Raw genomic sequence first — 13,133 nt, 5'->3', positions numbered from 1 at the left:
CACCAGTTATCCTTGTCACCAAAGCCACCATCGTCGTTGTCCCCACGTGTCAGCAGTCTCTGCAATGAGGCCAAGGATTGAAGAGTCCCTGGGGAATGAAATTCCCTCTCACCTTTGAAGAGGAATCCCTTTGGGGCAGGGCTAGCGCACTGCGGCTGCTTGGTGGGTAAAGCACATCAGTCTCCAGAGCTGTGGGTGCAGAGTACCTGTCACCAGTGCGTAGGGCAGATGCCAAAGGATTTGCTGCTGCACTAGATCTCCACTAAACCTGCTGCTTGGGCTAGTAGGGAGGGCAGGAAGCCACCCTGGCTAGAGAATTGCTGCTTGCCCAGATGGCTGGTGGCTGCCACCCCCTGCTTTCCAGCCCCCCCTGAGCCCAATCCCTCTCGGACACCACTGGGATAGGCCCGGAACGGTAGCTAAGGGCTGCGTTGCCCACCCTATGCCCTTGCCTTCTGTGCTCTTCTCCATCTTTCCATCATTTTCTCCCTCCCCCCATCTCCCTGTGTCCCTCTTCCCTCATGTTTCCTGCTTCCTTGCTCTGTTAACTCTTCTGCTGCTGCCTTCCACCCCCACCTTCGCCCAAGAATACAATAAGAAAAGGTAGATTTGCCAACCATCATTCTCCTCTTGTATTGCATCCCTGTTCTCCAGCCTCTCTCTGTCTTGTCTATTTTAAAGCAGAAGCGCTTTGGGACAGGAACTGTCTCATGTGTTTGTGTGATGGCTGCCGCTTTGGGCCAACATGTAGCTGAAGTTGCATAACTTAGATCGACCTACACCCCCGGCCTGGTCTACACCGTGTCTACACTACACAGGGTCGAGCTAAGATACGCACCTTCAGCTATGAGAATGGCCTAGCTGAAGTCGATGTATCTTAGATCGAATTAAAATTACTTTGCGTCCTCGTGGCGCGGGATCAATGGCCGCGGATCCCCCGTCGACTTCGCTTCCGCCTCTCGCACTGCTGGAGTTCAGCAGTCGACGGGCGAGCGATCGGGGATTGATTTGTCGTGTCTACACTACGATCGATCGATGGTTACCCGTCTATCCGGCGGGTAGTGTAGACGTACCCTTGGAAACAAGCCCTTTGCTTTATGCTCCCCCTTGAGCTGCTAATTAACTGAATAGAACTCAGGGAATGACTGTAGTCGCTCAGCTCAGCTAAGGCCTGTTTCTGGTGTGGTGGGGCCCCCTAGTGGCGATTCAGGGTTGGTTCTCCAGGCATTGCAAAGTCCCTAAAGTGAAGGAATGTGAAGGTGAGACATGAGTGAGCTGTAAGCGCCTCTCTCCCTGCCCATCAAGCGCCCAGAGTAAAGAATAAGTGGCTGCACCTCCAGCCGGGGGGGCCCTTGCTGCCCCGTCCGACTGATACAGGAACAAGCCACAAAACGTGACACTTCTGCATTTGTACAGCAACTGTGGTACAGTGCGGAAAGAGGCTTATATCACACCGCAGGGGAAGCTAACGCCCCGTCAAACCTCCTGCTTTTCTAATATTTCCAAGAAAAATCCATCCTTGAAGTTGGTTTTGGTTTAATTATTGTTGTTCCATGGTCTCCCTGCTGTACTGTACACGTCATCGCAGAAGAGAAGCTGGGTCTGAGCATAGGGCTGAGAGCCAGGAACTCCTGTGTTCAAAGCTTGGCTTTGCCACTAATTCTCTCCATGGCCATGGGCAAGTCACAGTCTGTCTGTCCCCCCCGTGCCTCAGTTTCTCCATGTGTAAAATGGGGATAATTCTTCCCTTCCTTGTAGGGATATTGTGGTGGTGTCCATTCTAAAACCTATGGCAACCACTCAGTCCCGCATGCCAATGTGGTTTTACAGCCTCACATTTTCCTGTTTTGTGAAATGTTTTTTCTCTCGCCTTGTTTCCATATGAAGGCTCCAAACAAACAATGGGGGAAACTGACAATACACGAAACACTGTCAGGGTGCACAAAATAAATATGCTGGCAATACAGAAAAAAACCCTCTTTTTTTTTTTTCTGATCTCTTTCCTATACTCCTCTCAGGAGTGTTTGCAACAATGACAGATAAAACAAAATTAGTAAGCAGTGAAGCTAATGATGTCTATTTAACTAGTTAATACTTCTAAATCCCTTTGAAGATATAAAGCACCTTAAAAAAGGTAATAATTGGAGATACACCAATCTCCTAGAATTGGAAAGGACCTTGAGTCCAGCCCCCTGCTTTCGCTAGCAGGACCAGTTTTTGCCCCAGATCCCTAAGTGGCCCCCTCAAGGATTGAACTCACAACCCTGGGTTTAGCAGGCCAATGCTCAAACCACTGAGCTATCCTCCCCCACCTTCCTATATCCCTGCTAAATATTAAATATTACTGGTGCAGTGACTGTAGGCCATTGAAACCCTGAAGCTTTGGGGTATGTCTGGACAGTATTTTGGAGCCCTCAGGAGCAAGCCCAGGTTGACAAAATAGCTGTGTCGACACCGCTTTGAAGTCGCTGTTTCAGCCCCAGCCCCAGCTTCAAAGCGTTGTCCACACAGCTATTTTTACAGCTCTCTCGCAAGTCCCGTTAACCCAACTGTCAGCCAGGTCTGGGATGCTCGCTCCAGCAGGCTCTGAAATGCTGTGTAGATGTACCCTTAGAGTCCAAAGGTTTGCTTGACACGTCTTCCGTACTTTCTGACGTACATGATACAACACAGGCGATGCTGAGCAAAAGAACCCAAGTAACTGAATCTTTATGCAGCCAGGAAAGGGAGAGAGGAAAAATATTCATTTCCCAAAAGCAGCTAATAACACTGGATATGGTGGAGGAAACATAGATAGTATGAACGGGGGGTCACAGGATATTGGCAGGACTGCATGCTGATGTTGCGTTACAGTGTTTTACTGGGTCAGCATGTGCTGTTGCTGCTATGTGATTATTTCATAGCCCTTTGCCTCTCCATTTGGGGACCAGCCAGCTCTCCAGGTTTCAGTACGACTGGTGTGGGCAAGCCCGTCCGCATTCCTGCACTGAGCAATCGCTCGCTGTTGTCTTGAGCGTCAGAACTTGCTTTGTTGGCAGAGGAAGTGTTGGCCAGGACACCTGGTCTCTTGGAAAAGCGTGTGGAATCTTTAAGCCGAGCCGGGCCAAAGAGACCTTGGTTTAACAGTGTAACCGAACCCTCCGCAAGGGTGACCCCACCTACTGCCTCACACTGTCATCTCTGAGAATGAGCTTGAACCCGGGACGCAGATCTGATTGGAAGGAGGAGTTACTTATTGTGGTTATTGACTCAGACCCTTTCCCCTTTTAAACCACCACAGAGATGGCGCAGACTCTGACCAGCGGAGGAGGGAGGAAGACTTCTACTACACCGAAGTTCAGGTGAAAGAAGAAGCTGCTCCAGAGTCTGCCACCAGCCCCACCTTTGGGTCCTCGCCCATTGTCATCCAGCAGGCCCTAGCCAAGCCAGAGGCTTTGGCTTTGGATCAGGCAACCTTGGAGTCTCACCTCCCAAACAGTGCCCTCAGTCAGTCTGCCCCCAGTTCCTTCTGGCATATCCAGGCAGATCATGCCTATCAGGTATGTTGGCCACTTGTGGAAACAATGATGGAGTGGCATCTGGCCTCCTCACTCTTAGGGGCATTTGTTTTCATATCTAGTGACAAGGCTCAGAAACCAGCTGGTTACTTAGAGAATCTTCCTTACCACATCAGACCATTGGTCCATCAAGGTCAGGGTCCTGCCTCTGGCAGTGACCAGTGCCTGAGGCATCAGAGAAAATAACACATAGTGTCTTCTGTAGTGGTTGGAAGGAAGGAGAAAATCTCCTTCCTGGACCCAGCAGTTGATTAGTTGATTCTCCTTGTTGTTTTGGCTTGGATAGCTACAAAAGTTAGTGATCCTAAAATGATCCAGTTCTGTTTGAAAATCCAGCCACAATATTTGACTGTACCTCCTGCTGCAGTGAGTTACACAGATTTGGCTATAGGTGAAATAAAGTATTTTGATTTGTTGGTTTCAAATTTACTTAGTTTTGATCCAGTGTTTCCCTGGTTTTCATACTACATATACAAGACAGCATATGGGAGGAAAGTCATTACGTCTTGTAAACATTTGCAGCCTTGTTGTCGTCCTTCCTGCTGGCTAGTCCTCATAACCATGGAGCTGTGGATCCTTAACTCTTTGTTTAAATGATCAGTGGATTTCTTTCACTAGCCTATATAACGCAGTCATTCTCTTGCCATGAGCACTCTAGTTTCCAGCCACCCTGTAATTAGCCAGCTTGGTGGTATGCAGCACGTCCCTATGTGTGCAAATAAAACACAACCAGGAATGTAACTATACCGGATCCCTGCATGTCTTGGGTATCCCTGCATGTCTTGAACTTGAGTCCCAAGTTCAAATGCCTTTAAATACGTGGGAAGCATGCGGATCCGATGTAACTGCATCACTTGCAGTTCTTCATGCTGCTAAAACTGTTAGGCCTTCTCTGCACACACAAGGGTACCTCTTTATATCAGTTTAGTTAAAGAGATGCAACTCTCCTGTTGCAGATGGTGTTATACTAGTATAGGCGTGTTTAGGCTGGTGTAGCTTATTCCTGAATGGGGAGGGGAATACGCTTTACTGACAGAAGGCACCTTTTATATCTATTTGCACGCTAGGGCTTGTACTGGTATAACTACATTGGTTTAAAAAAAAAAAATCACACCCCTACCCAACCTAGTAATACTAGTGAAAAACTGTGTAGACCAGGCCTTACAACCCAGGATATCACGGTGTTACAGAGGGGACAAGTTCTGGAACTAAGGCAGCATAAGCATGTCCACTGTAACTCCCTCTCTTCAGTCACTTTCACCTTTTGGGCGAGGTCTCTGCCTGAAGGCAAACGGGAGGGAGGGGCAGGTTGTGTGGAAAGTCACTGAACAAAAAAAAAAAAGTATCCTGTTTTTTGAAGTGAGAGAGAGAGAGGGGGAAAAAATACACTTTACACATGGGGGTGTGTGGGAGGGGCAGGGAATCGTGTAACATTTTTCTGACTAGCCCCACAGCCCAATCAGCTGGGGATTGAAATTGAAATTTACGTAACTACCTTGGAGAAATCTGCTTGGAAACGTTTCTCAGTGCCCTGGGGCAGCTTGTTTGGAAGGAAGGAAAGCAGCCTGCTGTGCGTGAGCAGTACCCCTTGCACAGAAAGAGAGCAGTTAAGGTTGGAGAGGAAGGGTTGCCCCGTAGTCATGGTACTAGACTAGGACTGGGGAGATCAGGGCTCAATTCTAGACTCTGCCACAGAGTCCGTGTGACCTTGGGCAAGTCATTTAAGGGTAAAATTTTCAAAAGTGCCTAAATGACTTGGGAGTTTAAATTCCATTGGCTTTCAGAGCCAAAGTTGGTCGTAAAAATGGGACTTAGGCTTCTAAATCACTTTTGGAAATGTTACCCCTAATTGCGTGCGTTGGTTCCCATCTGTACAATGAGGATATTTCCTCTCCTCCCCTTTTGTCTTGTCTCTTTAGTTCCTATCTTCAGGGCTGGGGCTGCTTTTCGCTCTATATGTGTATATATGTACCTACCACAATGAGGCCCTGATCTTGGCTGGCGTCTCTAGGCACTACCATAATACGAATGAATAATCGTAAGGAAGGTTGCTATGCGCATATGGTTGCTGAGGCTGCATGCTGAAAAGTGAACTGAAGGTGCAGCCCTGCTAAGGGTGGGGGACTCTGCCTCTGGGCTCAGTAGCAGGCCAGTGGCTGTGTTAGGTGTCTGCGCAGTGGAGCTCAGAGTCTGTGCTGGAGTAGGGCCTCTAAGGCTGGTATCCCACAGCTCCTGTGGCTGGCAGGTCAGGTGCCCTCTTCTGCAGACCTCATAAGAGAAGGTGTTCTGGTGGGACCTAGTGAAATCGTTCCAGGTTAAGGAATTTACCTAAGAAACATCTTTTAAAGACTCCATTAAGAGAACTTGCAGGCTGGATGGTTAAGAGCACAAAAGTCAGGGAGGAGGGGTATTGAGGGCTTAAGGTGTTTGGCCAATTCACCCATTGAGCCAGTGATAGTCAGATGGAACCCAGGAGTCCTGGCTCCCCTATCCTTACAGTTACCAACACTGCCTCTGAAGGGTTAACATTAAACCACTAACCTTTGCTCCCCTTTCCTTCTACAGGCCTTGCCATCAATTCAGATCCCGGTGTCACCGCACATATTCACCAGCATCAGCTGGGCTGCTGCCACCTCCACCATCCCTTCTCTCTCCCCAGTGAGTCCTGCCTGCTTGGCTCTTTTTTCTTTACACAGTTAATTGCACAGCACCTTTGAAAGGGTGATCGGGCCGGGGTGGGAGGGCATAGGGAGTGGGAGTTTTAAAGAGAACCTGGTTTAGCCTTTGTCACTCCCTGAAGCTTACGTGCTGCCTGAGGGGAGATCTGTGCATTGCCGCCGGCTCAGAGGACATGGCATCCCACGGTTGAGCTATGCAAGAACATATCTGTTCTCTGCGCTGCTTTACGCACGCAGTAAAATCAGTCTCCATAGACTATTGAGTACAGAGGCTGGGCTGGATCCGTCTGACTGGACAGACCTCCTCAGCAGAGAGCGAACTCTGTCTGATGTGTGTGATGACTCATAGATCTGAAACTGATTCTTATGTGCAGGTTCGAAGCAGATCACTGAGCTTCAGTGAACACCAGCAGCCGACACCAATGCTGAAGTCACACTTGATCGTCGCGTCTCCTCCCAGGGCTCCCAGTGGCACCAGGTAAGAGTTTGCAGGGAGAGGAAGCAGGGTGGGAACCATGCTGTCCTGGGACTGTTGGAGAAGAGCGAGTGTTAGCGTAGGAAGTAATGAGCAGATACCACATCCTGCAGGTGGGACAGAGAGAGAGGAAGGATGCTGTTGTGGTTGTGTTGTATTAACTTAGGTGGGATGTACGGGCCCAAAGAGTCAAAGGTGCTAACGTGACCCTGTCACTGACCAACATTAAACAGTGTTAAACAAGGTTCGGGGTTTGGTAGAGAGACTTAGTACCACGGCAAACACCATTTACACGTCCTTTTAACCTTTTATTAAAGACACACACAAAAAAGGGAAAAGCAGTTAAAGCATTTGGAATGTAAAAGTATCCAGTGAGGCTCTCCTTTTAATCACATCCCTTGTTGCCTTTAGGTGAAGAGAGTTTATAGATGGAAAAACTTCTTGTTTGAAAGTCTTTTAGGTGGTAAGAAAGATGGTTGTAACTGTCCTTTTGGGGGAAACATGGGACTGAAGACCTGGGTTCTCTTCCCAACTGTGCGACAGACTCTCTGTGATCCTGGGCAAATCACTTCACCGCTCTGTGCCTCAGTTTTCCCATCTCCCGAATGAGGATGATGATGATATTTTTCCCAGAAACGTAGTGAGGCTAAGCTCTTTGTGGCAGCGGCCGTCTCTTTGTTCTGCGTTTGTACTGCGCCTTGCACTGTGGCGTGCTGCTCCATGAGTAGCTGCGGTAACACAAATAATGTCCTCAGGGTTCTTTGATATCCCCAGAGAGAAAGTGCTGTCAGGGCCCAACTATTATTGCCTCACTTCTGCCCTGGCCCAGATCTCTGGCCTTGTCTCCTACCAAGTTTCCTCCTATCTCCTCCACCCTGCACAGGAGGACAGCCTTGTATTTCCTAAGCCTCTTCCATGCAACCCCTGCCAGTCCCTGTTAACCAAGCCACCAGCCACTCCTGGCTCAGGAGCTTCCCTTTGAACTCTCTCGACCACCTGGCTTACAAGAAGCATGAATTAAAATAAGAATGATAGGTAATGAAACCTCCAGATGTGCAGGTACCCAAACTGGGTCATCCTGTGACCTCACTACAGACCCTGTCCTTCCTGTGTCATGTCCCCGGCTAGCTTGGAAACTGGCATCAGCACCTTTTCTTTTGATATGTTCCTTATTGGTATTACTTTATTACCTCTGAGATGCCCAGCATGCTTTTGGGCACTGTAGAAATCATCGATGCTCGGGGACTGGATGATCTAGGATGGTGAGATGTTGATGGGAATATTTTAGAGGCTTATAATCTTCTCCTGTGGCTATTTTGTATTGGTTAAAGCAGGGGTAGGCAACCTATGGCACGCGAGCTGATTTTCAGTGGCACTCCCACTGCCTGGGTCCTGGCCACCGGGCCGGTGGGCTCTGCATTTTAATTTTAAATGAAGCTTCTTAAACATTTAAAAAACCTTATTTACTTTACATACAACAATAGTTTAGTTATATATTATAGACTTATAGAAAGAGACCTTCTAAAAAGGTTAAAATGTATTACTGGCACGCGAATCCTTAAATTAGAGTGAATAAATGAAGACTCGGCACAACACTTCTGAAAGGTTGCCGACCCCTGGGTTAAAGCCTCATCACCCCTCCGGTCTTCATAGCCTCCTTGCTGGGGCTTCTGCCTGAATAGGGTCTCTTCAACGCAACCTCTTTAGCCTTGTACAAGACATTAACGGAGTAGCCCACACATGTGCATCCAGGTGATAGGCCTGGTGCTGTCACACCAGCATAACTCTATGTTGGGCAGGGATCTACACTCATGGTCCCCTGAGTGGTTAGTGCCCTGCAGGGGAATTGCCCCAAGTTCCTGAGAAAAAAACCCCAACCCCAGGAAGCCTTCACACATTCAGGAGACCAGGTGCATTCCTGTCTAGTCCAGGATTACCCTGGGGGCCTTCCTCAGCAAAGCCCAGAGCTGACCCGTCCATATTTCAAGAGCTGTGTGAGAATCTCCTGCAGTAGCCTCCGTATCTCCCATCCCCGTCCCAGAAGGCTCCTGTTGCTCTGGGGCCCAAAACCTGTGGGGTCAGTTGCTGTCCTCTGCCCCCTTCCATCTTGTCCCTGTTTTAAAAAGGGAAATGACGTACTCCCTGCCAGCCCCAGCTATGGCATGGAGCTACGTGTGGCAGTATATAAATAATAACTGACCTCCACTGTATCATACCTTGGTTCTCAGATTTCTGGAGACTGGCCTTCAGGTGAAGCCATCAGACCTTCCCATCCTGCTAATTTATGTCAGGCCCATATCTGTTCCAGGGCGTCCCTTCGATCCAGCAGCCTGTTGTACACTTAGCAACTTCTTCCTCTTTGCTGTCTGCATGTAATAGCTTTGCCTAAATACTTAATAACCGGGGGCACTAGTCTTCATTTCTCCTCCTAAAAGCTCTTGTGTAGCACTGCTGGTACAGAGTAGCTGCCACATTCCACCCCAGAGGTAACTGCATTTCAGTGGTGGGTGACTGAACTCTGCATGTAGTTTGTCTTCTGCTTTGTGACTCTTCAGAATGAAAACAGGTATTATTATGTATTTGAATTATTGCCCCAACTAAGATCAGTGAAGACACCTATTATACATAGGCACTGTCTGTAATACACATAGTAAAAAAGAATCCCTGCCCCAAAGAGCCTATGATTTAAATAGACAAGAGAAATAAAGTGTGGGAGAAAGGAAGAGTTGTTATTCATGACACAGATCAAGTGGTTTGCCATGGATCACACATGGAGTCTGTGGCAGAGCTGGGAATTGACCCTCAATCTCATGAATCTCAATCCGGTACCTTAACAATAAGACCAGCCTTCCTCTGTATTGCATCCGACGAAGTGGGTATTCACCCACGAAAGCTCATGCTGCAAAACGTCTGTTAGTCTATAAGGTGCCACAGGATCCTTTGCTGCTTTTCCTCTGTATTAGAATTCTAATAATGGTGCTATGGCGATGACTAGTATTGCTGAAAAGAAGGAAACCCCTTTGGTTTGATTTTCCACTTTCCTTGGACTTCCTCAGGATGGGCTTTGGCATAGGCCTGGTCTACAGCAAAAAGTTAGGTCAACCCAGCTACGTCACTCAGGGGTGTGAAAAATCCACACCCTTGAGAGACTCAGGCCTTTTTTAGAGCGCATTAAATCAGCCCCAGGCTGAATTCTTGCGTCAACCTAGCTACTGCCTCTCAGGGAGGTGGATTACCTACACCTACGGGAGGTTCCCTCCTGCTAGCATATGTTGTGTCTACACTGAAGTGCTCTAACAATGTAGGTGCAGCTGTGGTGCTGTAACATTTCAAGTGCAGACAAGCCCTTAGAATTCTAGAAGCTGCCCCATAGGAAAGAGATGGTACAATGGGTTCAGCCCGTCCCTCTGCTATTGCAGGATTGCTGTCTACTGTGAATGTCTAATGCTTTCTTCACACTGGGGCTTCCTCCTCAGGTTTAGCTCAGCCTTGCATTGCGTCGCACATGCTCTTTTCTCTCCTGAGCTCTGTAACGCTTTAATAACCATTTCACCATCTTGGTTATTTTTCTTACTCTGCAGAAAAGTCCGCGGCGAAGCCAAGAAATGCCGTAAAGTGTATGGAATTGAGCACCGAGATCAGTGGTGCACGGCCTGCCGGTGGAAAAAGGCCTGCCAGAGATTCCTGGACTGAGCACGTGAACGTTTCAGGAGTATTGAATTTCTCTCTCTCAGCCGAGAGCACCCAAAGTTCGTCATTGCTGAAACCAGGGCACAGCAAACTTGGAGATATCTATCTCCTGTGGCTTCAGCAGAGATCTCAAGAGCTGCATGTAAATTCCAAGTTCTGTATATTGTATGTCAGCTGGATTTATTAATTTTTTACACTTTCTGTGGGTTTTTTACAAATGTGTTTTGTTTTTTGTTTTTTTAACAAAACCTCCCATTTTATAGTAAAAATAGGGAGGGAAAGAAAGAAAGCTGGTTGCTTGGTGTTCATAGGAGACTTGTTTGGTGGTCCAGGGACCAAAGAACTTTGTACTGATCTCCCAGCTCAACAGTAAAGTCTACTGATCTTTCAGGTCAGTAGCTGGGATAAGGAGGTGAGGATCATCTCTCTCTTGTTACTTCACAGGCTAGAAAGCTCGAAGTCTGCTGTTGTTTAAAGGGACACGGTCAGAATAACAATCATAGTTTAAAAAAGGAAAATATATTCATGTTTTACTAGTAACACCTTAAATTATTGGAATGGGAGGAATTTAAAGTTCTTTCCTTTGCTTTTTACCAATGATACTGTGTTTACTTTTTACAGCTCTCAGCTCTGACAGTAAAGCTGGACTTGCTATGTCTCTGGTCAGTTTCACTTCCTGGTTTTTGTGTGTTCTGATACAGCTGCATCAGCAAAGTTGAAATCTTAAAATATACATCAACATATATTTTTATCTTTTGAGGTTTTTTTAAAACAAAACAATTTTTTTGTTTGTCTTAGATTCATGAAAACAACTTATTTCTTTGAAAAACAGAAAATTTGGGTCTAAAAGTGTCTCTTTGAACTACAGGGAATGGGTTTTTATTTTGAAACCTGATGTAGCTTTCTGCAGAGTTGGCAGGATCAATATTGTTAACCCAAGAGGACTATAAAGGATGGACACACACACATTTAGGCCCCAATTCAGCAAAATGCTTAGATACGTTTTTACATTATGTTGAAATCAGTGGGATTAAAGTACACGCTGAATGAGCTGGGATTACTTGCATGCTTAAAGATAAGCACCTGCTTATGTCATTTGCTGAATGAGCGTCATAGATAGGTATGTTACGAAATTCTGAATTGTGAAAGATGTCGGAACCCAGCTTTCTGGCTTTCATTTTTTAAAAATTCGTATTCTCTGTACATGATTCAGATGTTTCTGGTTTGATGATCTATCTTTGTGTACAGTGTACCGTCCTCTGGGGGTAGAATTTGTCCCTGTTTGCCTGATTCTCACTTATAGCAGTGTAACTTCAGTGAAGTTACTCCTGACTTGCACAGGTTTAAATAAGCGAAGAATCAAGCCCGAGGAGTCTTTCTGGAATTGCGGGGGGAGGGGTTGGGAGAGCTGGAGGGACAGATCAAAGGTTCCAGAGCCCCCTCTGATTTTGGAGAAGAGCACCATTTAATTCACCAGCAGCAATCAGGTCCAATTTTTATTGGTTTTTTTTGGTCTTTGCTCTCCTGACTAATCAGCCACATGTAGGAAGTGCCCAGTCTACTGTTTGAGCTGTGAAAAGCCACTTGGTAGCGAGTGCAGTCCAGCCGCAATACCAGCACACACATCGCAGCTGCTGTGAGGAGCAGCAGAGGGCATCCCATGACACCGTGAGCTGTCAGTTTGGCCCTCCATGGCAACCAGGATGCTACTGTCAGTGTCTCCGTCCATCTCACTGTGTGGCCTTGGAGCACCAAGGCAAAGAATTTTGTTCTGTACGTCCCCATTTTCTGTCTTGGGGAGTCAGCGGTTGTTTCCATCATTGAACCCAGCACAGTATGCGATGGTAGCAGTGAGGGTTGACTGGGACACTGCCCCCAGAGTGTGCCATTTTGATCATGTGGAACTCAGTGGGTGTCACAGAAGTGCTCTGGCACAGTCACTAAGGAGCCATGGTTTCTCTTAACGGGGCAAGGAATGCCCCGTCACTAAAGCCATTCAAGTGCTACACTCTGTTGTGCAGAGAATCCTGGCGCTGTGAAGTCTGTTTTGTTTGTAAATACAAAATGGCAGCTACACACGAGCCATATGGTCCATGTTGTGCATAATTCGGCTGCAGTCAGAGTTGAAGGTTTTGTGTGGGTGGGAAGGGGGTCACTGGACTTTTTGCTGCGTTTTTGATAATCATAGGCCATAAACTGCAGACCTCAACCCATGGGGAAGGCAGAAACAAGCCTGGTGTATTTTTAAGGACCATATGATTGACTGCACTTTCTTTGTAAAAACAATTCATGTGACCAGGAGGGTGTTGTTTCCTCCCGGATCAACGTGAGCCTGGTTGATAAAGGGGCAGGTGGTGCAGTCAAAGGGGGTTATATATGGGCGTGCTTGTTGGTATTTTTTTGGTAATTTTGTACATATATACAGTATATAGTTTTAGAACCCAGTCTTCTGCTTGCTGTTAAATTGATGGATCCCAAATTGGCCTATGGAACAAAGCAGGAACAAAGTGAGTGTGTCTCCCTATTTGTTTTTTTTCACCTAGTCCACTGGTTCTCCAGTGGGATCTGAGCCATTGGAATCAGCTAGGCCTGATTCAATAGAATCAGGTTCTCTACCTGGGTCCATGTGGGTCTGATGCCAAGTCCATTGAAGACAATGGGAGTCCTTCAGTTGATTTCAGTGACTGCGGTTCAGACACTTTATGAAGGAACGAATCCATAAGAGGCCCTCTC

The 13,133-nt window shown here is 47.1% G+C and overlaps 1 protein-coding gene across 5 annotated transcripts in view; it reads left to right on the top strand.

Moving 5' to 3' along the window:
• The window catches only part of ZNF395 (zinc finger protein 395), a 44,390-nt gene extending 31,850 nt beyond the window's left edge, over positions 1-12,540 (top strand). For all 5 annotated transcript variants that reach the window (XM_039531919.1, XM_039531920.1, XM_039531922.1 and 2 more), the window contains 4 exons: positions 3,281-3,539; positions 6,123-6,215; positions 6,610-6,713; positions 10,292-12,540. In XM_039531919.1, the coding sequence (XP_039387853.1) occupies positions 3,281-3,539; positions 6,123-6,215; positions 6,610-6,713; positions 10,292-10,403 (568 nt within the window). In that variant the 3' untranslated portion in view covers positions 10,404-12,540. The remainder of the gene's footprint in view (positions 1-3,280; positions 3,540-6,122; positions 6,216-6,609; positions 6,714-10,291) is intronic.
• The last annotated feature ends 593 nt before the right edge of the window (positions 12,541-13,133 follow it).

The sequence above is a fragment of the Mauremys reevesii genome, linkage group 3 (assembly GCF_016161935.1).
Source record: "Mauremys reevesii isolate NIE-2019 linkage group 3, ASM1616193v1, whole genome shotgun sequence".
NCBI classification, from domain to species: Eukaryota; Metazoa; Chordata; order Testudines; family Geoemydidae; genus Mauremys; species Mauremys reevesii.
Note: the sequence above shows the minus strand (reverse complement) of the source record. Positions and strands in the feature narration are given on the sequence as shown.